The sequence below is a fragment of the Callorhinus ursinus genome, unplaced genomic scaffold (genome assembly GCF_003265705.2).
Source record: "Callorhinus ursinus isolate GAN/ISIS: 27379988/994484 unplaced genomic scaffold, GSC_fseal_2.0 scaffold20, whole genome shotgun sequence".
Classification (NCBI taxonomy): Eukaryota; Metazoa; Chordata; class Mammalia; order Carnivora; family Otariidae; genus Callorhinus; species Callorhinus ursinus.
In genome coordinates this window covers 31,292,588-31,314,754 of record NW_027397082.1, presented here as the reverse complement: position 1 = coordinate 31,314,754, position 22,167 = coordinate 31,292,588, and the positions used below count along the sequence as shown (strand labels likewise).

The window sequence follows — 22,167 nt, the reverse complement described above, 5'->3', positions numbered from 1 at the left end:
CGACTCTTGATCTTGGGGTTGTAAGCTTGAGCCCCATGTTGCATAGAGATTACGTAAAATCTTTAGGGGTGCCTGGGTGGCTCAGTTGATGGGCATCTGCCTTCAGCTCAGGTCATGATCCCAGGTTCTGGGATCGGGCCCTGCAGCGGACTCCCTGCTCTGTGGGAAGCCTGCTTCTCCCTCTCCTGCTCCCCCTGCTTGTGTTCCCTCTCTCGCTGTGTCTCTCTGTCAGGTGAATAAATTTTATAAATAAGTAAATAAATAAAATCTTTAATAATAAGTAAATCTGTTTACGTTTTTTCATTTTTTCTATTAAATAAAAAAGAATCAGAAGTGCAGTTGTTTTTAAATATAAAGCTGTATTATTTGGTTGAATCGTTACTATGATTCACTAGGGGCTGCATTTGGAGCAATGAACGGTCTACGGCTAGGATTGAAGGAAACCCAGAACATGTCCTGGTCCAAACCAAGAAATGTACAGTAAGTCTTATGTGATCATCTGAAATAGTGATGTTTGAATATTAACCTCTATTTTGTTGGCCTGATGAACAGTCTTGAGATTACAAATGTTCGGAGAATTGACCTACATTTTGATCGATTTTTTATTTTCTTAAAAGAAACTAAGGAATCAGGTTACTGAGGCTAAGGTTTTGTTTTTTAAAAGATTTTATTTATTTATTTGAGTGAGAGAGAGTGAGAGATACCACGAGCAAGGGGGAAGGATAGAGGGAGAAGCAGGCTTCCCGCTGAGCCGGGAGCCTGATGCAGGACTCACTCCTAGGACCCCAGGATCATGACCCGAGCCAAAGGCAGACGCTTAAACAGACTGAGCCACCCAGGCGCCCCTGAGGCTAAGGTTTTAAAAGGAGTGATTTTTGAGTCAGTGTCCTTTAATTAGCTGGTGCTACCCCAACCTAACTTACCCATCTTTTCATTCTGTAGGCCTATATGGCATGCTTTTCAACTTGTTGACTTGCTCTAGTACATTATTTGGATTGTTTGAGGGTTTGCAAAACCATAGGACTTGGTAGTAAAGAAATAAGCATGTAGGAGTGATTGCTGGATTGCTCTCATTTGAATTGAACTACTTACTGACTTCACACACTTTCTGAAAGGAGAAGGCTAAAGAAAATGTATCACAAAATTCCTAGAACTTAGAGGTGGTTCCTGAGTCTTCTTTCAGGAAATTGAAGTTTGTGGAGAAAGGACAGTACAGGTGTCTTCACCCTACCTAAGAAATAAACAGTCCATGTAGATATTCCCTAAATAATCTGATGTTTAGTTTTGCATGTTTTTATACTTTATGGCTCATGGTTTTGCTTTAGGACACATTAAGCTCCATCTTCTTTATATGTTGTTTAGCCAGCAGGTGGCAGTAGGTTTACTAAATTAGACGTTGGGAATCCTGAAAGCTTGTCAAGTTTTTCATATTCCTGTTAACTATCTGGATCTTGCTTTTACTAGGCCACATCCTTGAATATTTTTACATTTATATTAATATTTGACCCTTACTCTGGGGCGCCTGGGTGGGTCTGTCAGTTAAACAGCTGCCTTTGGCTCAGGTCATGATCCCAGGGCCCTGGGATAGAGTCCCATAACTGGGCTCCCTGCTCATCGGAGAGCCTGCCTCTCCCTCTCCCTCTCCCTCTGCCTGCGCCACTCCCCTGCCTGTGCTCTTGGGTGCTCTCGTTCTCACTCTCAAATAAATAAAATCTTTAAAAAATATATTCGTCCCTTATTCCAATACTTTTTTTTTTTTTTACCTTTTTGTTTTATGGAGAATTTTGAAAATGTACCAAAGTAGACAGAATAGTACACTGAAGACCCATGAACCATAACCCATCTTCAGCAGTCAACCAGGATTGGGACCAATTGTGCCCCATCTCATTCGACTCTCCCATGTTACTTTGAAGCAAGTCCCTAACATCGTATCGTTAAATACCAATTTGAAAGTGGAAGGTCTCCTAGAAAAGATAACTTTTGTTTCTTAAAACAATGATAGTTATTAATATTTTGGAGAGAGTCAAATAGGTTTGCATTTTTAGATAAGATTTTTTAAGTATTATAAATCATTTTTATATAACAATTCTGATTTTACTAGATAGGAAGCATTTAAAATAGGAGACAGCTGGGGCACCTGGATGTCTCAGTTAGTTAAGCACCTGCCTTTGGCTCAGGTCATGATCCCAGGGTCCTGGATTGAGCCCCACATTGGGCTCCCTGTTCAATGAGGAGTCTGCTTCTCCCTCCCCCACCCCGACCCCCCCACCCCCGCTCGTGCTCTCTTGTACTCTCCCTCAAATAAATAAATAAATCTTTGATAAATAAAATGAATAAAATAGGAGACAGCCTCTAAAAATGGAAAGAAGATAGGGTTTGGGGCCAGACAGATCAATGTAGCTTCAAAGCCTAGTTTCATTACTTACTGTTTTGTGATCTTAGGTAAGTTTTTTCTACTTTCTGCCTTGAAGGGTTGTTGAGAGGTGATTAAAGTAGGTAAGTAGGTAAGGGTCCAGTATGTGGAGATACATTGCCCATTCGTATCCCAGTCAGTTTCACCAGTTTGTAGTGCTTCCAGCAGTGCAGTAATGAAAATTAATAGTTCTAAAAAACATGTTACAAATGACGACAATATGCTGAACTTAAAATATGTTAGTAAATATGTAACATAATTAGAAACAATAGACTTCGTTACTGATTTTTTTAAACAACCTTTTAGAGATAATACAAGTTTTTGTTATTTGGGCATTAATTTAAATGAGTTTTTAATTGCATTAAATGAGTTTTTCACTCTTTGTTATTATAATTCTATAATTTCCAGCAGTAGTCAGCTGTCCGGATAGACCCATTCCTGTGATGGTGTTACACTGCTGGGAGAGGAATGACCTGTCTTCTTCCAGTTGCCTCTGTCACTGTTCTGGTGGCACCTGGCACTGGTGCAAGGCAGAACTGTGCTTCCTTGAGAGTGTGCTGAGCGTTCACTCTGACCGCTTAGCTCTAGTCCGGGGGCAGACACCGTATGCTTTCTCTGTGTATTCTAGTTAGACAACTTTTTCCTTCTCTTTCAGTATTTCCCTTTAATTCTGCTTTATATTCTGTTATATTTCACGCTTTGATTCTATTTAATATTCTTATTCTCCCCCCAAAACACTTAATCGTAAGCTAATTTGTCCATTATAAGGGTATTTCTTTAATGTAGATCACTTACTATCACCTTTTTTATAGAATATTCTAGACTGCCATTCAAAGCCTTTCTGTATTTGACTTATATTTAATAAGAATTTTCCTTACTGCCCAAAAATGTTGGAGCTTTAACCTTCATTTATATTTCTATAAGGTAATCATTCTTACTAAATTCTGAGGAGATATTGAGGTAAATTTTAAAATTAAGAAAACTGTGGGGTGCACCTGGGTTGCTCAGTTGTTTGGGCATCTGACTTGATTTCATCTGAGGTTGGGATCAAGGGTCCTGGGATCAAGCCCTGCCTCAGGCTTTGCACCCAGCAGGGTATCTGCTTCTCTCCATCTCCCTCTGCCCCTCCCCCTGCTCACGCTTTCCCTCTAAAATAAATCAGTAAATCTTTTTAAAAATAAATAGGGGTGCCTGGGTGGCTTAGTCAGTTAAGCCTCTGCCTTCGGCTCAGGTCATGATCCCAGGGTCCTGGGATCAAGCCCCGTGTCGGGCTCCCTGCTCAGCAGGGAGCCCGCCTCTCCCTCTCCCCTGCTTGTGCTGTCTCTCCCCCCACCTCAAATAAATAAATAAAATCTTTAAAAAATAAGTAAATAAAAATAAATAAAATTAAGAAAACTTTGGGTATTGGATTTATACATTGTAAATAGCTATAGTTAAGATTTTTCAAATTGGAGAAATGGTGATTCTAAGCACAGATTCTTTCTCTTTCTGCCCTGGTAGGATTTTGAACATGGTGACTAGGCAAGGGGCACTTTGGGCTAATACTCTAGGTTCTCTGGGTAAGTAGAGATCTCACTTAATAATAAATCATTAATGCAAAGAAAGAGTGTATATGTATCATGAACAATTGGATCAACCAAAATTCTGGCCATATGATATTAAAAATTATAGTTAAATCTACTGTGATGAATAGTGTAGATAATATTTAAGAAAAGACCATGAACAACATAACAAAGTAATTCCAATTGCTAATACCAGTGTTTTAAAAGTCTTTTTAAATATTACATACTCTCCTGTCCAAGCAAGATGCCAAATCATGTTTTAAGTAAATAAGAAATCCGCATAATTTAGGTCCAAGTCAGATGCCTTTGTATGTTAAGAAAGGTTCAAGGTCCTGTAGTAAGATATGATAGGTTAATTTCATCCCTCTTCCTATGTTTTCCTAATAGCCCATTCAGCATCTGTTTACCTCAGATATTTCCCAGACCTAATTTCCATTTTTGTAATAGGGCCTTTGTAGATATAATGAAAATATTTGTAGTTCTAAGCAAAGGGTAATTTAGTAGGACTTAGGACCAAAGTCTTTCGTATTATATTGTTTATGAATGATTGACTCTTTTGATTACTCATGGCTTATAATAAGTGTACAACCTGTGGTACCTACGCTGTAACAGCCAAGAGTTATCTTTGTAAATTAGTTGCAAGTCTGAAAATCTTTTAATGGTGGCAGATTAAGTAAGGGAAAATGCAAGCATCTCATTGAAAAAATAGAAAAGGCATCTGTTGTGAGAGAATAATCCCCTAGCTTTGCCATGGGATTTGGAAGCATTACATTTCACACCATGAAGTCAAATTGACATTTGAGATCCTAGGGAATGACTGCTTCAGTATGCTGCTCATGTCACCTTTGCTCCCACCCCATACATAGTCACCCACCTTTGTTTCTGTTCGGTGGTTTATGTACCTAGAGCAATCAGCCATCCTGGTCTGTCCAGGGACTGTCTTAGTTTTAGCACTGCAAATCTCATGTTCCAGGAAACTCAGTCCTGGGCTAACTGGGATGGCCAGTTGCCTTGTGTGTTCCCAGTGTAATATGATCAATCACAATGTTCTGCTCAAGTTCACTTTCAGTTAAAGAAGTTGAATTGGTAAGAGACTTTATAGAAGTATAAGAATATCACAACAGAACTTGTAAGGCAGAGTTTGGTGTAATATTGAAGGGTCAAAAATGGTATAATTTTGGGAAAGTATAAGGAAAAGGATTAATAGCAATCTTTACGGGTACAGGAGAAAGGTAGTTTGGGGCAGGATTTTGTTAAAACTAAATAGTGCTAGTGTTACCAAACCTCAAATTTTTTTTAAGTTAACATTTTTCTTACAATAGAAATGCATGTGTTTTTGTTTCTAAATCCAAAGTATAGCTATTATTAATAAAATGTAAGTGAAGATTAAAAATATTTTTCCTGGGACTTCCCAGTGGTACTTTTTTTACAAGTAGCTACTATTCGTGTTTCTTCTGAAGCTTTCCAAAGATTTTTCTTTGCATATCCCAAGTTGTCCACACATGTGCCTGCTTTACATGCTAGTGAATATAGTTTTTCCTGCTTTTTGTTTGGAGTATGTAGTATTCCATTATATGGAAAGTCCGTCTCTTGCTCTGTACCCTTTGATGGGCATTTTATTTGGTGCCAGGCTTTTGCTATTACAAATAGTATTCCAGTAATTATTCTTAATATATATTTGAATGTTTGTAGAATGTCTATAAAATATATTTATTTAAATATAATTGCTATACTCACATTTAATCATTTTTTTATTACTGATCAGTTCCATTTCCCCTGTAGCTTTGCTCTATAGTGCATTTGGTGTTGTCATTGAGAAAACACGAGGTGCAGAAGATGACCTTAACACAATAGCAGCTGGAACCATGACAGGCATGTTGTATAAATGTACAGGTAGGTACTACTGAATGAAGAGCTCTTTCTCTCAATATACTTTGAAGTATGCTTTAAAAACTAAGTAGCCACAGATTTCAAAGGTACTTGACACATTTTTGCTGTATAGTGGAGTGTTGTCTAAAACCTAATGGTTGTTTGGGGTTTGGGGTTTTATTTTGATAAAATATACAAAACATAAAATTGACCATCTGAACTTTTAAGTGTAAGTTCAGGAATGTTAAGTATATTTACATTGTTATGGAATAGCACCACTGTCTAACTCCAGAACTTTTCTTCATCTTATGAAACTGAAACTCTGTATCCATTAAACAAAAACTCCTCATGTTCCCCTTCCGTTAGCCCTTGGCAACCACCTTTCTACTTTCTAACTATAAATCTGAATTCTGAGGTACTCTATTCTGTAAGCAAGCAAAATACAGTATTTGTCTTCTTATGACTGGCTTGTCACATTTAGCATACTGTCCTCAAGTTCATCCATGTTGTAGCATGTTTCAAGTATTTCCTTTTCAAGGCTGAATAAGACTCCATTGGACATATCTGCCACATTTTGTTTATCCATTCATCTGTCAATGGATACTTGGATTGCTTCTACTTTTAACTGCTGTGAATAATGCTCCTGTAAGCATGGGTGAACTAAATACCACTCAATTTTGAAAAAATAATCAGAACCCTAAGAGTTGAACCAAAATGACCTGAGTGGAGATCAAATATCACATTCTCCTCTGGGATGGAAAAGAAATTAACATTCACTGAATTATGATTATACCCTCAGCTATAAGCATTTACTGTAACTTATTTAAAACTGTGAAGTGATAATCATCACACCCCAGTTTTATAGATGAGCACAGTATTAAGACCTTTTTCAAAAGGTCACATAACTGGAAACAGGCCCAAATTTTTCATCACATTTCTGCTTTAAATAGCTTAAATTACATATGTTCTATACTTATGCTTCTGAGAATTACTTGTTTTATTTTTTTATTATGCATTAGACATGATTAACTGAGTAATTCTGTTTTTTAGAAATTCCTCCATCACAAATAATCAGGTAGCATTTTTGCTTCATTTTTACTAGAAGAAAGAAAAGCCTCAACAGGATCATGAAATCCAAGATTTCCTGATATATCTGAGAATAAGAGGTTTTTCTTATATTGAAAATGTATCAGGGGTGCCTGGGTAGTTCAGTAGGTTGAACGTCCAGCTCTTGGTTTCGGCTCAGGTCATGATCTCAGGGTCATGGGATTGAGCCCCACTCTGACTCCGTGCTCAGGGTGGAGTCTGCTTGAGATTCTCTCCCTTTCCCTCTCCATCTCCCCCACATGCTCATGCACTCGCTCGCTCTCTCTCTCTGTAAAATAAATAAATAATCTTTAAAAAGAAAAGAAAAGAAAATGGACCACATTTGGAATTTTATCCCTAAGAGCTCACAGTACTTCTTGCAATACATTTGCATGTGTGTACTCAGATAAATGGAGCTCCCAGGTAGAGTGAGACAGTAAATACCTTTTATGTCCATGAAGATGTTACCTTGGCATAGAAAAATCTTGTTAAAAATCACTTCCCATTGAAAATCTTTAGGGTCAGACAGAAGAATTTAAAACTTTAATTGGCAGCACAGGGGTGCACTCGGCAAGAGTTTACTTGGCCCAGACTAGGTTTACAAAAGATCAAACTAATATTTAAAAAACATATTTCACATAAAAATCTGGAATTCCAGATTCTTTTGAATAAATGGAAGACAACAAGCTTACATTATTCACATTGGCAAATGACTGGGGCCGAGTGGGAGCTGTTTCTGTACTGGTTAGATGGGCACAGAATTTCCAGCTCAGTCCCACTAGTCCCAGTCTTCTTATTCAGGGCAAGCCACCATGGCATTTCCTGTACGGAGGGCAGCCCTGAATATAAGAATGTACTGAATTATCATCTTAGGACATACTATGCATACGTAAAAGATAGAAAGGAAAAGGCTGAATTCTTGATTTTGAAGGAAATGGGAGACTCGCTTTCCGTGTCAAGGACTTCCGTGCAGTAATGGCATTTATAACACAGACTGAGAACACCTCCCACTTAAATTATAAAAGAGAAAGATCTTGGCTCAGAAAAGAAAAAACAAAAAAGACTATCCCTTAATTCTGTGTCAGGTGACAGATTTCATTTCCATTGCAGTTATGAAACAGAGGAAATTAATAATCTGTTGACCTAGAATTCCAACATTGGCTGACCAATTTAAATTTAGCTCAGCACATCAAAATCAGTCGGCAGAGGCAGATCAGTGTCTTTTACTGATTTCTGGTTTAGAGTGAACTTAATAAGACAACACAATTATGAATTTTGTATGGCAGAAATACAAATACAACTTCCAACTTCTAGATTCAGGGATTTGGAAGAGTTCAGGCACTCTTGGACTAGAGCCAGCATAAACTCTTAAGGATAGAAGTTTACGTTTAGGGAATGGCTGATTCCTGCCAACCTAAAACATTTCCAATCCCCAATGTATTCTTTAATAATAGAAATTTAAAAGGAAGTTTAAAATTAAAGTAGTAGGGGGTGCCTGGGTGGCTCAGTCATTAAGCATCTGCCTTCAGCTCAGGTCATGATCCCAGGGTCCTGGGACTGAGTCCTGCATTGGGCTCCCTGCTCTGCGGGAAGCCTGCCTCTCCCTCTCCCACTCCCTCTGCGGTGATCCCTCTCTCGCTGTGTCTCTCTCTGTCACATAAATAAAGTCTTAAAAAAAAATTTTTTTTTTAAGTAGTAGGACTCAATGTAGGTATGGAGCAACTTTAGTGGGAAGAAAAATCATGAGGAAAAATACATGAGAAAATGGATAGTTGTCAGAGCAGAAAGAGGCTCATTTAAAGGAATAATTCTGATGGGGTGATTTTAATTCATACCTGATATATGTTTAATGGATTTATGTAAATATTTTCAAAGGGTATGAAATACTAGCTTTTCTATGGCATATGAAAGTCTGTTTAATAATGACCAGTATTGGGGCTCCTGGATGGCTCAGTCAGCTAGGCCTTCGGCTCAGTTTTCTCTCCTTCTGCCCATCCCCCTGCTTGTGCTGTCTCGAATAAATAAATAATATCTTAAATAATAATAATAGTGGCCAGTATTCTACCAGAACAGGAACAGCTGTAGTTTTGCTGTCGTTCCTAAACTTAGGACTAATGTTCTAATGGTCACTCATCTGATACCAGGAACAAAGCATCAGAGGCCAAAAGATATGGGCACTCCCTGTTTCCTCACAAAAAGTCCCTGCCTGTTCATTCTATGCCTTCTATAAGAAGGTCATCTTAGAAGAGCAAACTAAATAAAAGTAAAAGGATATACAAATACGTTTCTCCATATTAAGCAAATTTCATCAGTTTTTGTTAAAAGGTACTGTTTATCAATGAATGCCAGGCCTTCAAAATTAAACTATATGTGCTAAAAGGACTTTCTTGGTGACTGCTTTATTTCTGTTACTGGCAGCAATAGTCTTCTGGTAAGTTAAAATACACATAACATATATAACAGGCAAAGGGCTAGCTGCTATAATATACAAAACATTTTGACAGATCACTTAAACCAACAATCCAATAAAAAATGGAGTAGGATTGACAATGCTTCAGGGAAAAATACAAATCACCACTAAACAGTAGAAGCCATTCAATCTCAAGCAACCAGGGCAAAGCAAAATAAAACATTAAGATTATATTTTTCACCAACTGTCTTTAAAAAAATGATGATAGGTAACTGATGGTTACCAGAGCGGGGTGGGTGGAGGAATGGATGAAATAGGTAAATAGACGACAGGGAGTAAGCAGTGTACTTGGGATGAGCACCAGGTGATCAAAACTTAAAGAAAAGAAAATAAGAAAAATAAAGTTAAAACTTAAAAAAGTGATGGTGGGTGATACTTAGTATTGGCAAAGGTCAGCAAGCAACTGGAATTAGTAGTGTTTTCAATATGTAGATCCTTCGCTCTGGTAATCTTTCAGCAATTTATCCTACAGCAAACTAAGGCATACACACAAAACTGTATATACCAGCATGTTTAAGACTGGCTTCAAAAGACGGGAGGTTTGAACGGAGACAGATGAGGGAGCTTGTAAGGTGGATGTCCGCAAGGAGTGACTTAGGTAAAGGCTAACGGGACAAAGACCCTAAAGTGGGGGTTAAAAGGCAGTGTGGGGGGGGGAGGGAGTAGTGGAATCTGGAGACATAAAAGTGGCAAGGGACCAAATCATACAGAAGATGGAGCTTCATAGGTCACTGCAAAGAATTTGACTTCACTGGGCTTTAATTCTTACATTCTAAGTATAGCATTTCCATTTACTTAGAAGCCTGAAATTGTTTATCATGGCTATCAGAGAGGTAAGCTTTCACTGTTGTTTTGGGTACAGAGTTTACACAGGAGATGTTAGTTAAGTCAGGGTTTACAAATCCTCTAAAACTTCCCTAAGATTCTCAGAGGGGTCTGGGCCACCATAACACCACAGGAAAGCAACCACCAAAGTGCCCAAGAATCTGGTGGGGAAAAAAGAGTCCTAAAAGGACAGTCCTGTGGGGAGTCAGAAATGGCTGAGATAATGTAATGAGTGTCATCTTGCCTGGGACAACTGGGGCAGCCGTGGGGGAAGCCTGAAAACCAGCTGCTCTGCTGCCAAGAGCCACACACCCTGCTTCCACTCTGACAGAGAAAGCAGAGGGCAAACAGCCTCTGTTGTGCTCCAGGCACCCTGGACTTCCACCTTCCTTCCATCATCCCCTCATTTCATCATTCGGGAGAGTCACCAGCCATCACCTGAGTTGCCTTTTCTCAAAAGCCTCAACTTCTGTAACAGTAGTTTTCATTGACCATTTTGACTTTAGGCTTCTATTTTCAGTCTGTCTGATCTATTCACTCTTTCTGGCTTGATCTTCCTCAAGTATGGTTCTAATCCCAGTACTCCCTCTCCAAAAACCTTCGATGGTGACATACTGCCCTTCAACTTAAATTTCTCATCCTAGCCTTCCATGATCTAATCCTAGCCTATGTTTTCAGACTTTTCTCACACCTTCCTTATATATATCATAAATTTGAAATCCAGTCCATCCATAAGGTGCAGCTCAACTGTTACTACCCCTTTCGATTTTTCTTTTTCTTTTTCTTCCTTTCTTTCTTTCTTTCTTTCTTTTTTCTTCCTTCCTTCCTTCCTTCCTTTCCTTTCCTTTCTTTCTTCTTTTTCTTTTTCTTTCTTTCTTTTTCTTTCTTTCTTTCTTCCTTTCCTTTCCTTTTTCCTTTCCTTTTCCCTTTCCTTTTTCCTTTCCTTTCCTTTTTTTTTCTTTTCTTTTTTCTTTTCTTTTCTTTTCTTTTTCTTTTCTTTTTCTTTTCTTTCTTTCTTATCTCTCCTGGAGGCAGTTTAGTGTCGTGAAAAGACAAAGGGCTTTGGAGTCAGACTGGGTTTGACTTGACTAGCACTAGATCCCTAAACCGCTGCATGCAGAGAGGAACTTGGCTGAATTTCAGTTTGTTATACAAAGGCAACCTATATTTTCCCTTCACAGACTTGTAAATGAGATAACCCCTATAAAAGTAAGTGACTTACATCCCTCCATAAGCACATTTTATACAATTCTTAAAAGGCTTAACGGTTTTCCTTGTAGGAAGTCAGTAGATAAAATGTAAGATTGAAAAATCAAGAAATAGCAAGGTAGTTGTGTTATTTAGAAACATGAGGGTAAAGAGCAAAGAATGAAAGTAGCCTTTGGGAACTGGGAATGAGGATTAAGATGGTGCATGTGCCACATTGTACATCATTAAAATCTTAGTACTATTTTGACTTTTAAAATTATTCATGTGGACTACTTTAATAAAGTGAGCAAAGACCCTATGTATCAACATAATAAAAATTAGGCATTATATTGGAAGGGGGGTGGGGAGTTACTGTTTAATGGGTACATTGTTTCAGTTTTGCAACATGAAATTCTCTGGAGATGGTTGGGGGTGATGGTAGCACGATGCCAGTATACTAATGCTATTGAACTGTACAGCTAAAAATGGTCAATTTTATGTGTCTTTTACCTCAGTTTTTTAAATAAATTTAACAAAATTTTAAATAGTCCAAAAAATTTTCGGATAGTATTCTGCAGTAGCCATGTGAGTGTGTAGGTAAGGCTGCGGGGGCCAACTGCTGCTGGCCAGATGCCTGTCTGTTCACTGCCTGGAGGCTGAGAATGTGTTTTATACTTTTAAATACAGTTGACTCTTGAACAATGTGAAGTTGAACTGCACGGGTCAACTTATACATGGTTTTTCTTAAATCAGTACAGTGCTGTTATTTTCTCTTACAATTTTCTTAGTAATCTTTTCTCTAGCTTGCTTTGTTGTAAGAATGCAATATATAATACATATAATGTACAAACTATGTGTTCATCAACTGTATGTTTCAGTAAAGCCTCCACTCAACAGTAGGCTATTAGTAGTTTCTGGAGAGTTAGAAGTTGTATGTGGATTTTTGACTGTGCAGGGGATGGGGGGTGGGTAGTGACCTACGCATTGTTCAAGGGTTGACTGTAGTTACATTTTAAGTGGTTGTGTAAATATCTGCAGAATAGCCTTTGGGCCCTGAAAGCCTAAAATATTTACTTTCTGACCACTTACAGAAAAATTTGCTGGTCCCAGCTCTAAAGTAATTGTCAGTTCAGTGTGTTAGCTCTGCACTATCAAGCTCTGTATCCCACAAACAAGGTACTTTAATATTCTGGGCCTCATTTTCCTGTGTTTAGAAAAGAGATAATATTTGCCCTTTTTGGAAGAGTTGTGTAAGGACTAAAAGGTAGAAGGTAGTACTGAAACACACATCTCGTGTTTGTTTTCCTTTATAGAGACTGACCTTTGGTCTTACTTGGTTACTGTGTTCAAAGCAAGAATATTTGCTAATCAAACTTCCTGTGCTTAGTTGGGCATAAGTTGGTTACAGAAAGCCTAAAGCCAAGGCCTTCAAACTTTTAACACCACCATTTGGGAAATGGAATTAATGGAAAGTTAAAACTAAAACGTGGCTTGGTATGTGATAAGAGGCTACACTTGGATCAGGATTAGCTATGCTTAGTAAATCAAACGTAGCCTATGTTTAGTGTCTGTTTGCTGGAAATAACTTTTTCTAGCCTTCAAAGAAGAATTTGTTTCATTTTGGTCAAAGTAGAAAGCTTTCTAGGGGATAAATAGTTCTCAAGGGACACTTAATATGCCACTGGTGTCCCAAAGATCTTAGAGTTCCCAGTTTCATTATGTTACCCCTAGTGCCCCTGCCCAGGGAGATTTGTTATTTGGTAGCTGAGAACTAATGTGAAAATCCTTACATATGAAAATCCTTATACATCCTTCCAAAAAGGCTGAGTAGAAGCTTCGTAAGATCTTGGGAAACTCAAAGCAAAGGGCCAACTGGAAGGAACAGTTTGCAGCTATTTCCAAACCAGTAGGCAGAGTTCAGAGCCCTGTGAATTTGTAATCGACTAAAGGTCCGGGGGTGTTAGTCTGAAGTTGAATGTTTGGTCCCACGAAAACATCTGCAAACCTAGTATGCTTTCAGTTACCTGCCTGCCATCATTTTTCTGCTGATAAACAGCAGTGAGGCCACCTTTCTTTTGTGTTGACTCAGAATAATGTATGTTTGTAATCTGCTAGAAAGAACGAACCCTCATTACACTCAGTGTTGTGAGTGCATTTATTCTCCTGTGCTTCATAGTTGTTTTTTTTCCATTTTAGTAATTTGGTCTAATTATAGTTCACCTTCAGTCCCTAGAACTTTTTGTTGACTTGCTAGTCAAAGACATGAGGTAGATCATTATTAAATTGGGCAGATTGTTTTAAGTTAGCAGGTTAAGTGTACATTTTTCAACCGCATTGAATACAGTTGCCAAGTTATAACTGCCATACTCATTCTAAATGATATAAAGAGATGATGTGGCTTCAAGGGGAGATCTCCCATTGAATTTTTGTTTCTGATGTTCCTCCCACCTATTTGACAGCTATTTATAGATGATGCCTGCAGTTTCTGTTTCAGTCTGTTTGAGAGAGATAATTAGGGCGCTTCAAGGTGGAAACCTACACAGGTCAGCTATCAGACATCTTCAGACCAGAGAGGCTCCTGGAGGGGGTGGCCTTTTAATCTATCAGCTGAAGCCATCTGGCAGGACATTCATTGCAGAAATGGTTAGTCTGAAGTGTTCTAACTTGGCAGTGTCACTGAACTTCACAGAATTTACTGGCTCATAGCCAAAGGGCCTCTAGTAAGGTAATCACTGGACCACAGCTCCATTCAACCTTTGCCTTCCTAAAACGACTTGGAATGAGTACTCCATAGGTACAGTATAGGTTACCTGAAGTTTATGATATCTACTCGTTTGTGAAACCGTAAGAGAACATCAAGTTATTTCTTAAAAGTTTATTTGGGTACCCCCTAGTCCTCTTGTTAGACTCAGGGATGGTTTTCAGGCAACTGATTAAAACATTTTTGTTTTTACCTTTGAAGTGAAATATATATTGCTAATTTTTTTTAACATGAAAAACTATTTTGTTAAGCAAAAATAGTTCAAAGTCTAATCCTTTTTTTCAGTGAGTATGATGACGCTAAGTGCCTCATTGCTCATGAGTTGTAGGTCATCCAGTATGTCGATGTAGGAGTGGCAGAGGTGGAGGCTTGTGGTCTTTTGTCAGCACCTGACTCAAAGCCTGATATAGCCATCTTATCACCACTACTTCTTGAGTCTTCAAAGTTAATAGAGGACCTGTCCAGAGTTCAGAGTTTAATATTGTTTCCAAAGAGGGTGTCACCTTGTTTATATTAGGGCTTTAAATCAGTTGTCAGTCCCTGTGAGGTTCTAAACAGTAGGACTAGCAGGAAATTATTGATCTGTTTGGGACTTCAATAATATGTGTAAGATCTTGTCTGGAGTGTTATAGGAACAAATGAGATTGAGAAAAATGAATTAATGCTCATTATCTTAGCTATAAATTATGAAATCAAAAGTGAGGGGAAAAGGTTGTGAATAATACATATACTGTATTCTTAAACAAGGGATGTAAGGGAATTTCTGTCTTGAACCGGTCTTGGTTTCTTACATTACTTTTAGGACTTTTATTGTTTGAGGTGGAATATTTATAAACATGAATTGTGTGTCTCAACCTCATAACATTACTTAATCCTTTGATACCAGGACACTGTGCAATACAAGGCTGGTTTTTTTCCCCCTTCTCTTTTCCAGGTGGTCTCCGAGGGGTAGCACGAGGTGGTCTAGCAGGACTAACGCTTACCAGCCTCTATGCACTATATAATAACTGGGAGCACATGAAAGGCTCCTTACTCCAACAGTCACTCTGAGGATTTTGCCACTTTAGGAGTGGAGGGCACTTTAGTAGTCGTCCACATCAATTTATAGGTCTGGAATTACTCTAACTACAGTTAGTTTGAAAAATTGGAGATTCCAGCTTGCTGTGGTGAAGATCATGGATGGTTGACCAGAACTGGCATTCCTTCTAGCCCGAGTTGAAGCCAGAACACTCTGGTAGCTGAGTAATGTGGTTCTCCTCTACCCACTGAACTGGAAAACTACTTACTCACAGAATTCAGGTCATGATTGTTGTCAATACGGTATCACCACATTTGTTTATTTAATGATCTGAAACTGTAACATTGCCTTGTATTCCCAATAAAAAGGTGAAAATAGAACCCAAGTGTAAACATAGCGGTGTCTCCATTTAAAAGCATTTTTCTGGGTATAAAGTGAAAGTTACTCTTAGCATTTTTGTCTGTCCCAACTGGGCCAACACATGTTTTCTTGGTTGTGTTGAAATGAAGGGCTACTTGGCACCATTAACAGCCAGGTTACAATTTTTCTTCAATAGAGTCGACACTAAACAACCTCAGGATACTTGAGATTAACCATTATGCCATTGGAGTACTGTGTTAGAACACACTGTCCAACGATCATGCTTAACTACTCATTAACTCACCTTACGGAGGATAATTAGAAACCTAATTAGAGGAAAGGAACAAGCTACAAGGGTTTAAGGAAGTCTTGGGAAAGCTAAAGAAGGTAAGGGCAAGTTATTTAACTCCTGAGCTTGTTTTCTAACCTGTGAAATGAAGTTAAGTTGTGCTGTATGTTACACATACACACAGGTAATAAATACTAAAAAACTGGTGGTTATTGTGAAGGAAAGAGGAAGGTGGGGCTTTGGCACGCACTTAGTAAGGAATCTGACAGCAAAGCAGTGAACCTTAGCTCAAGGCCTCTAGTTTTTTTAAAGAGTTTAATATAGAGTTCATAGAGAGGTTAAAAATTAAAAGAACGGATCTGAAGTCTGCAAAGACTCAAAATGAAGTTAGTAATATACCCTTTACTAATTTAAGGTTCATAAAATATACTGATATTTAAGTGAATATAAAACAGTTAATGTTCAAGTTGTTTCTCAGCTGTACTCCGACCCAGAGATTAACGTGGTAGAACATTTTGTGACAAGGTAGTTTTACAGATACACGTAACAACTATGGCTGTTAATGCTTTTAATAGAGTGGGTACAAAATGCATCAGTGCAGAAGAATGTTTTACATACTCATTAGCATGGTGGTGAGTGTAAAATTAGGAATACATCCTTAAACCTCAAAAACTACGAAGTTTTTACCTGCCACCTTTATTAAAGTTCTAAGTGGTATTGGGGGGGCGGGGCCAAAAAAATAAGAGGCTCTTTTCAGCTGTGGTCAAGAAGTCTAATGAAACTGTCTGGCAAGGACCGCGGGATTGTGAAGTTTCCCCAAAAGGGTTTTTAGATGACCATATCACAAACTTGACAAGTATGAACAATAACATAAGAGGCAAGCTGAGTGGCTTAATAGCTTAAAAGCCTAGAAAGCAGCTACGGTATCTTACCTTAGAGAATTTAAAAACATTATAAATCGCATTTCCTACAAAGAAACCTTTTAAAGCATGGATGTGACTTTTAAGGATACTGAGAAAACACCAAGTTTTCATAAAGCTTCAGTAAACACCCCAAGGCACAAGTGTTCAAAACGGCCTGTTCACTAAAACGTCACTGCATTCTACTTTCAGAGGTATAGGTATGCTATGCTTGCAGTGAGAGGACATTTACTTTATCCTAGTTAAAAGCACCGGGTGTCAAGCTCAGCTTCCCTTTACACAGGATGCACCAATAACCCTTAAGATAGCAAATAGTTCGAGTACTACGTTTCCAACATGTCTTGCCTTTTGCTCTCTGATTAGTCAGCACTAGGGCTCTTTGACCTGTAGTTCAGAATATTTTGAAAGCAGCTAGGACTACCTTGAACATAGTCTTGAAGCAATTTGGAGTTCTTCTGAAAGCTCACTTGATACTTTAATAATATTTAGAAAAGGGAAAAAGACAAAATTTGCAGTAGCTGAATCTCTTTCAAAAGAAGAAAAATAATGTAGAATCTGACATGTAGGTTAAAATGTTTTGTAATTAATGTCCAAAATTGCCAAGATTGTTAATACACATTTTGGTAAGGAAAAAAATATATTGGCAAAGTTAAGTACTTGTGTGAAATATACTATATATTAAACAGAAGAATCATTTCCACCACCAATGGAAAAAAACCCACAGCAAGGGAAGCATCTAAAGGAGGACAATCAAAAGGTTAGGGAAGCTCACTAGCTTTCGAATACATCAACACACCTTGATTATAGAACTATTTCATTTTTAAAACTACAGTGTTTTAATGTACTTCTAGTAATAATCCAATCTAAGGAGCTGTAGAGGCTTATGAAAAAGACCTGTCCACCAAGATGCTGTGTTTCTAGTGTAGGGCTGAGTTAATACTTCTGTAAGAAGGAACTGATCACCCTCAGCATCAACAAACAGCCTTTTTCTTTTACATTGTAACTCATAATTTGTTGACTTATTTCTCTTCACTAGCTCAAAATCAGGTAGGAGAAGGAACTAAGCTGACTGGTCAGACCCAGAAACACAATGATTTGGCAAGCCGCACAGTCACTCGGCCCATGGATGTGTGGTAATTTGCAGTAAAGTTGCTTGACTCGTGTTCCATTCCTTCACATCTATAAAGAAAAGCCCAAAGATTAGTGTCACTTCACTATAGGATAAAAGCAAATCTCTCCCCCCACCCCCTTAGAGCTCTGACTCATTTCTCAATAAGCTACTAAAATCCACATAGGCTCTGAAAATTCCCCCGACAAGCTCAATCATCTTGAAAGGTCACTTTCGAGTATGTCCTAGTTATTTCATAAAGCAAGTTCAAGTGAAATACCTGAAACTGTTATGATCCCCCAGCCATGCTCACTTGCCTAGCACACACACAGCATTAACAGGAATACAGGTCAGTGGGCAAAGTGTGAATTCATATTGAAGACAAAACACAAACAGCTAAAATCTAATTTTGCTACGCTAGTGGCCTGCACGCACCTGTAGAGGCGTTCGATACAACCACTTTTCTTTGTCAACTTGAAGCTGCATACAGGCAAAGAGGTCACAAACTGCTGGGAGGCCGTAACGGTCTTGGGAAAAGTTATGTTCCTCCTGTAGGGGTGAGTTCAGTAATACTTCCTGCAAGAAGACAACAAGGGTGGGTTGCTCCATGACAACTGGGAAGCAAGAGACCAACTTAACTCATCTTCCAAATAGTCTAGTGTCCATAAGGAATACTGTTGGCCATTCGCTCTCATAAGCAAGAGCAAAGGTACAACAGTTTAATCTTTTCCATAAACAGCCAATCAAATACTCTGGGGTTTTGTTTTTTTCTTTCCTACAGGATGGGGGCCGGAGGCCTGGAAAATGTAAAAAATTTCAGTCTGCATCACAAATCTTCCATCAAAATTAATAGGCCAAGCAACATTTAACACATTTAAGGATCTGGCCCATTTGCAAGACCTGGGATTAAGAAAGTATAAATCTACTTAGTTCAAATGGTGTTATTCTGATGTCTGTGCTCACCTTGGCCTTCTTTCGAAGTAGCCACTTGTCCTCTCCTGAGGATAAATGGCTGAGGTTTCCCATTTTCTTTCCCGGCAAGACCCAGTCAGCTGTGTTAAAGGGACACCAGGAAGTGGCCACGGGGTTCATAAGCTTTTGCTTGCCAGCTCTGTCTTCAGTACTTGGCACTTCTTTGAGACAACCTTCTTTGTATGAGGGTGTGATGAGCCACTCTGACAAAGGACTGTTCCTTATGACTTGGAAGGAATCTGCAATTCTAGAGGGAGCCACTGCCTTTGATGTCTTAGCTTGTTGCATTGCCTCTTTTCTGGAAGGACAGAGCCACACACTCAGGAAATCTATACACTTCTCAGGCTCAGGATTTGGTTCCACAGGCATACCATTTTTGTCTTTTCCTTCTTTCTTCAGAAGCCATTTACACAGAGCTTCCTTCTCACAGTTCTCATCACACACACACTCTGCAAAGCTTGTACAGGGCTCATTGGCTTTGCACACTTCCTCTACTTTATATGGGTCCTGAGGGTTCTGGACAAGCCAATCCTCAGTCATCAGGCTGGGAATGGACAAGGGTTTCTTGGCCTCTAAGTGGTCATTCAGGCACTTCAGATTGCCCAGGTTTTCAATCTCCACACCCTTGGGCTGGTTGCCCCGACAATTGGTACAGGAATCAGGCTTGACAAGCCAATCATTCACACTATAGGGCTCCTGGAATACCTGCAAGAGGAGCTTCCACTTCTCACTGGTTTCACAACTACCCTTCCCAAGCTTCTCCAGCTTCTGGGATTCCTGAGCAGTCACCAGCCAATCAGAAAGGTCCATCTCATCTTGATCAAAAAGGTCCAGGTCTCCAGCCTTTTCAATTTCAACAGCATAAGAACTGGTAGAAGAATGGCTGTTACACTTTTGGTAAGTTGGTTTTTCAGGAACCTCTTGTTGCTGACTCTTGTAGAGCCAGTTTTCTAAGCCCTTTAGGTTGCCCCAGACATTACTGAAGAAACCGCAGGCTCTGGCAGAAGTCTACACAAGAAGTACACGGTATTAGTTCACCAGAACATTATGGCTGCTTTGGGGTTCAACGATAAGAGTTCTATCTCCACATTTATTACACTGCCCAGTGTTTCTAAATTGAAGTAGATAAGGCCAAGAGACAAAGGATTTCTCTACTGAGATACTAAAATATATACTTCAGTACAAAAAATGTAATTTTCTGCAGTTTTAAAAAAACTAAAAAATATTAAAGACAAAGTAGGAGAAAGCATTTGTAGCATATTTGACAGAAGAGAGACTGGCAGTTCTATACAATAAGCCTTTATGAATAAAGAAGACAAGTGAACAAAGGATATGATTAGGCAACTCATCCAAAGCGGCTAATAAACATGAAAAATATTCAACCTCCATAAGCAAAAAAAACTTCAAAAGTAAAAATTTGTTACTCTATCAAATTTGGGGGGAAAAAAGGAACTTATGATTACCACTATTCGAGAAGTTTCAGGGAAGGAAGCACCCTCAATATTCTGAATATTCTTCTGAATATAAATTGGTACCAACTTCCTGGAAAGCCAAACTGGCGATATGGATCAAAAGTCTTAAAGGATAGGGGCGCCTGGGTGGCTCAGTCGGTTAAGCGGCTGCCTTCGGCTCAGGTCATGATCCTAGGGTCCTGGGATTGAGTCCCGCATCGGAATCCCTGCTCAGGGGAGAGCCTGCTTCTCCCTCTCTCTCTGCCTGCCGCCCTGCCTACTTGTGCTCTCTCTGTCAATAATTAAAGGGTACGCAGAATTATAATCTAGAAACACAATTTCTAGGATTCTACTGCTAAGGAATTAATCAAGAATGTGCACAAACTAACTCCTGGCTATTTAGAGGAACTCTGTTTATATCCAGAAAAACGAGTTTAAGTTACAGCCAATCAACATATTATATACTATTAAGGATTTTATGGCAGAAATTAAATGAAAGAAATATATTCATGCTCTACTAGTGAAAAAAATCTGCTAGTCAAAACAAGATTTACAGAATCATGTTTTAGAAGATATGTACACACAGAAAAATGGAAGTATGTAAACAAAAATGTTACAGTAGTTCTGCATGTTGGGGTTATGAGTTTGTATTTCCTTAAAGTTCTGTTTTCTAAACTATAGTGAAGAAGTGTCACTGTTGTAATAAAGAGCTGTAAAAATATTTTCAGCCTAGAACTAAAAACAAAGACAAACTATGAGTTAAAAACTGAAACCATCTACTACTCCATCTACCTCAGAAACAATAAAGGCAGCAACACACCTGACTATTCTCCAAGGTCGGCTTTTGGGTGAGCCAGTCCTGGAGGTTGGTGCTGGGGATGTAAGGAGCCTGACGACCACCGGCAGGTTTGCTTCCAAGGAGCCATTCGCTGAGAGAGACAGCTGTGGTGCTGGATGCTGACTTCTGCTAATCACATAATACTCTTACGCTTAACAAGGCAATGCCAAATACCATGGAAAGTTCACCAGAAAAGCAGCAGACCCAACCTTTCTAATTTTGGCTTGCCACTGACCCTGCACAAGTCACATGACTTCCCTAAGCCTCCATATAAAACAAGAAGTATAGCTCATGCCCAGGGTTGCTCTCAACTGAAAACATCTACCATTCTATGTTCACATTGCCTTAAGAATTATAAAGAGGGGCGCCTGGGTGGCTCAGTTGGTTAAGCGACTGCCTTCGGCTCAGGTCATGATCCCAGACTCCCGGGATCGAGTCCCGCATCGGGCTCCCTGCTCGGCAGAGTCTGCTTCTCCCTTTGACCCTCCCCCATCTCATGCTCTCTCTCTCTCATTCTCGCTCTCAAATAAATAAATAAAATCTTAAAAAAAAAAAATTATAAAGAGAATGTTCCCTAAGACAGAACTACTCCAATCAAAGAGCTAATGATAGATAATGTCTTATGAACTAATTGGTAACAATGACTTTCTCTCATAACATCTATAAAACCTCTAAATTTCTATCTGACGTTCAGTCTAGAAGAGAGTGTTTAATTGCATAAATTAACTCATTTCCACTGGTGCAATATTGCAAATAAATGGTACAAAAAAAAAGTGGTTTAGTCAAAAGCCAAAAGACATATAGCCAAGTAATAACTTAGTTACCAGAAACAAAAATGAAATTTTACCTGTTCTGGCAATGGGACATAACCTCTTTTCTCCAGGAAAGGCCCAATATTTGATGAATTAGCATGAGCAATCAGGTGCTCAGGAATTTGCTATAAAATGAAAGCAAATTAATGTTTATTAATGTTACGCTTTCATTCCAAAAAAGTGAAACTGTAATTCCTAAATTTCAAAAGTAGTAATCAAAGCATT

At 38.8% G+C, this 22,167-nt stretch overlaps 2 protein-coding genes and 1 non-coding gene across 9 annotated transcripts in view; 2 read left to right on the top strand and 1 right to left on the bottom strand.

Annotated features, from left to right (window-relative positions):
- Positions 1 to 15,572, top strand: part of LOC112830566 (mitochondrial import inner membrane translocase subunit Tim23) — a 28,523-nt gene extending 12,951 nt beyond the window's left edge. Inside the window, exons 4-7 of the mRNA XM_025880470.2 lie at positions 396 to 480; positions 3,914 to 3,972; positions 5,758 to 5,868; positions 15,109 to 15,572. Coding sequence (XP_025736255.1) covers positions 396 to 480; positions 3,914 to 3,972; positions 5,758 to 5,868; positions 15,109 to 15,224 — 371 coding nt within the window. The 3' untranslated portion in view covers positions 15,225 to 15,572. The remainder of the gene's footprint in view (positions 1 to 395; positions 481 to 3,913; positions 3,973 to 5,757; positions 5,869 to 15,108) is intronic.
- LOC112831005 (small nucleolar RNA SNORA74) lies at positions 2,817 to 3,017 on the top strand. The gene has a single exon (XR_003210052.1). It is a non-coding gene; the product is annotated as a small nucleolar RNA SNORA74 (small nucleolar RNA).
- Positions 15,573 to 16,392: 820 nt separating the features above from the next.
- Positions 16,393 to 22,167, bottom strand: part of NCOA4 (nuclear receptor coactivator 4) — a 62,749-nt gene continuing 56,974 nt past the window's right edge. For 6 of the 7 annotated variants that reach the window (XM_073904499.1, XM_073904500.1, XM_025880469.2 and 3 more), the window contains 5 exons: positions 21,978 to 22,067; positions 21,113 to 21,259; positions 18,833 to 19,849; positions 18,305 to 18,445; positions 16,393 to 17,940 (listed from right to left, as the gene is read on the bottom strand). In XM_073904499.1, the coding sequence (XP_073760600.1) occupies positions 17,935 to 17,940; positions 18,305 to 18,445; positions 18,833 to 19,849; positions 21,113 to 21,259; positions 21,978 to 22,067 (1,401 nt within the window). In that variant the 3' untranslated portion in view covers positions 16,393 to 17,934. The remainder of the gene's footprint in view (positions 17,941 to 18,304; positions 18,446 to 18,832; positions 19,850 to 21,112; positions 21,260 to 21,977; positions 22,068 to 22,167) is intronic. The other variant, XM_073904501.1, reaches the window with a different exon arrangement.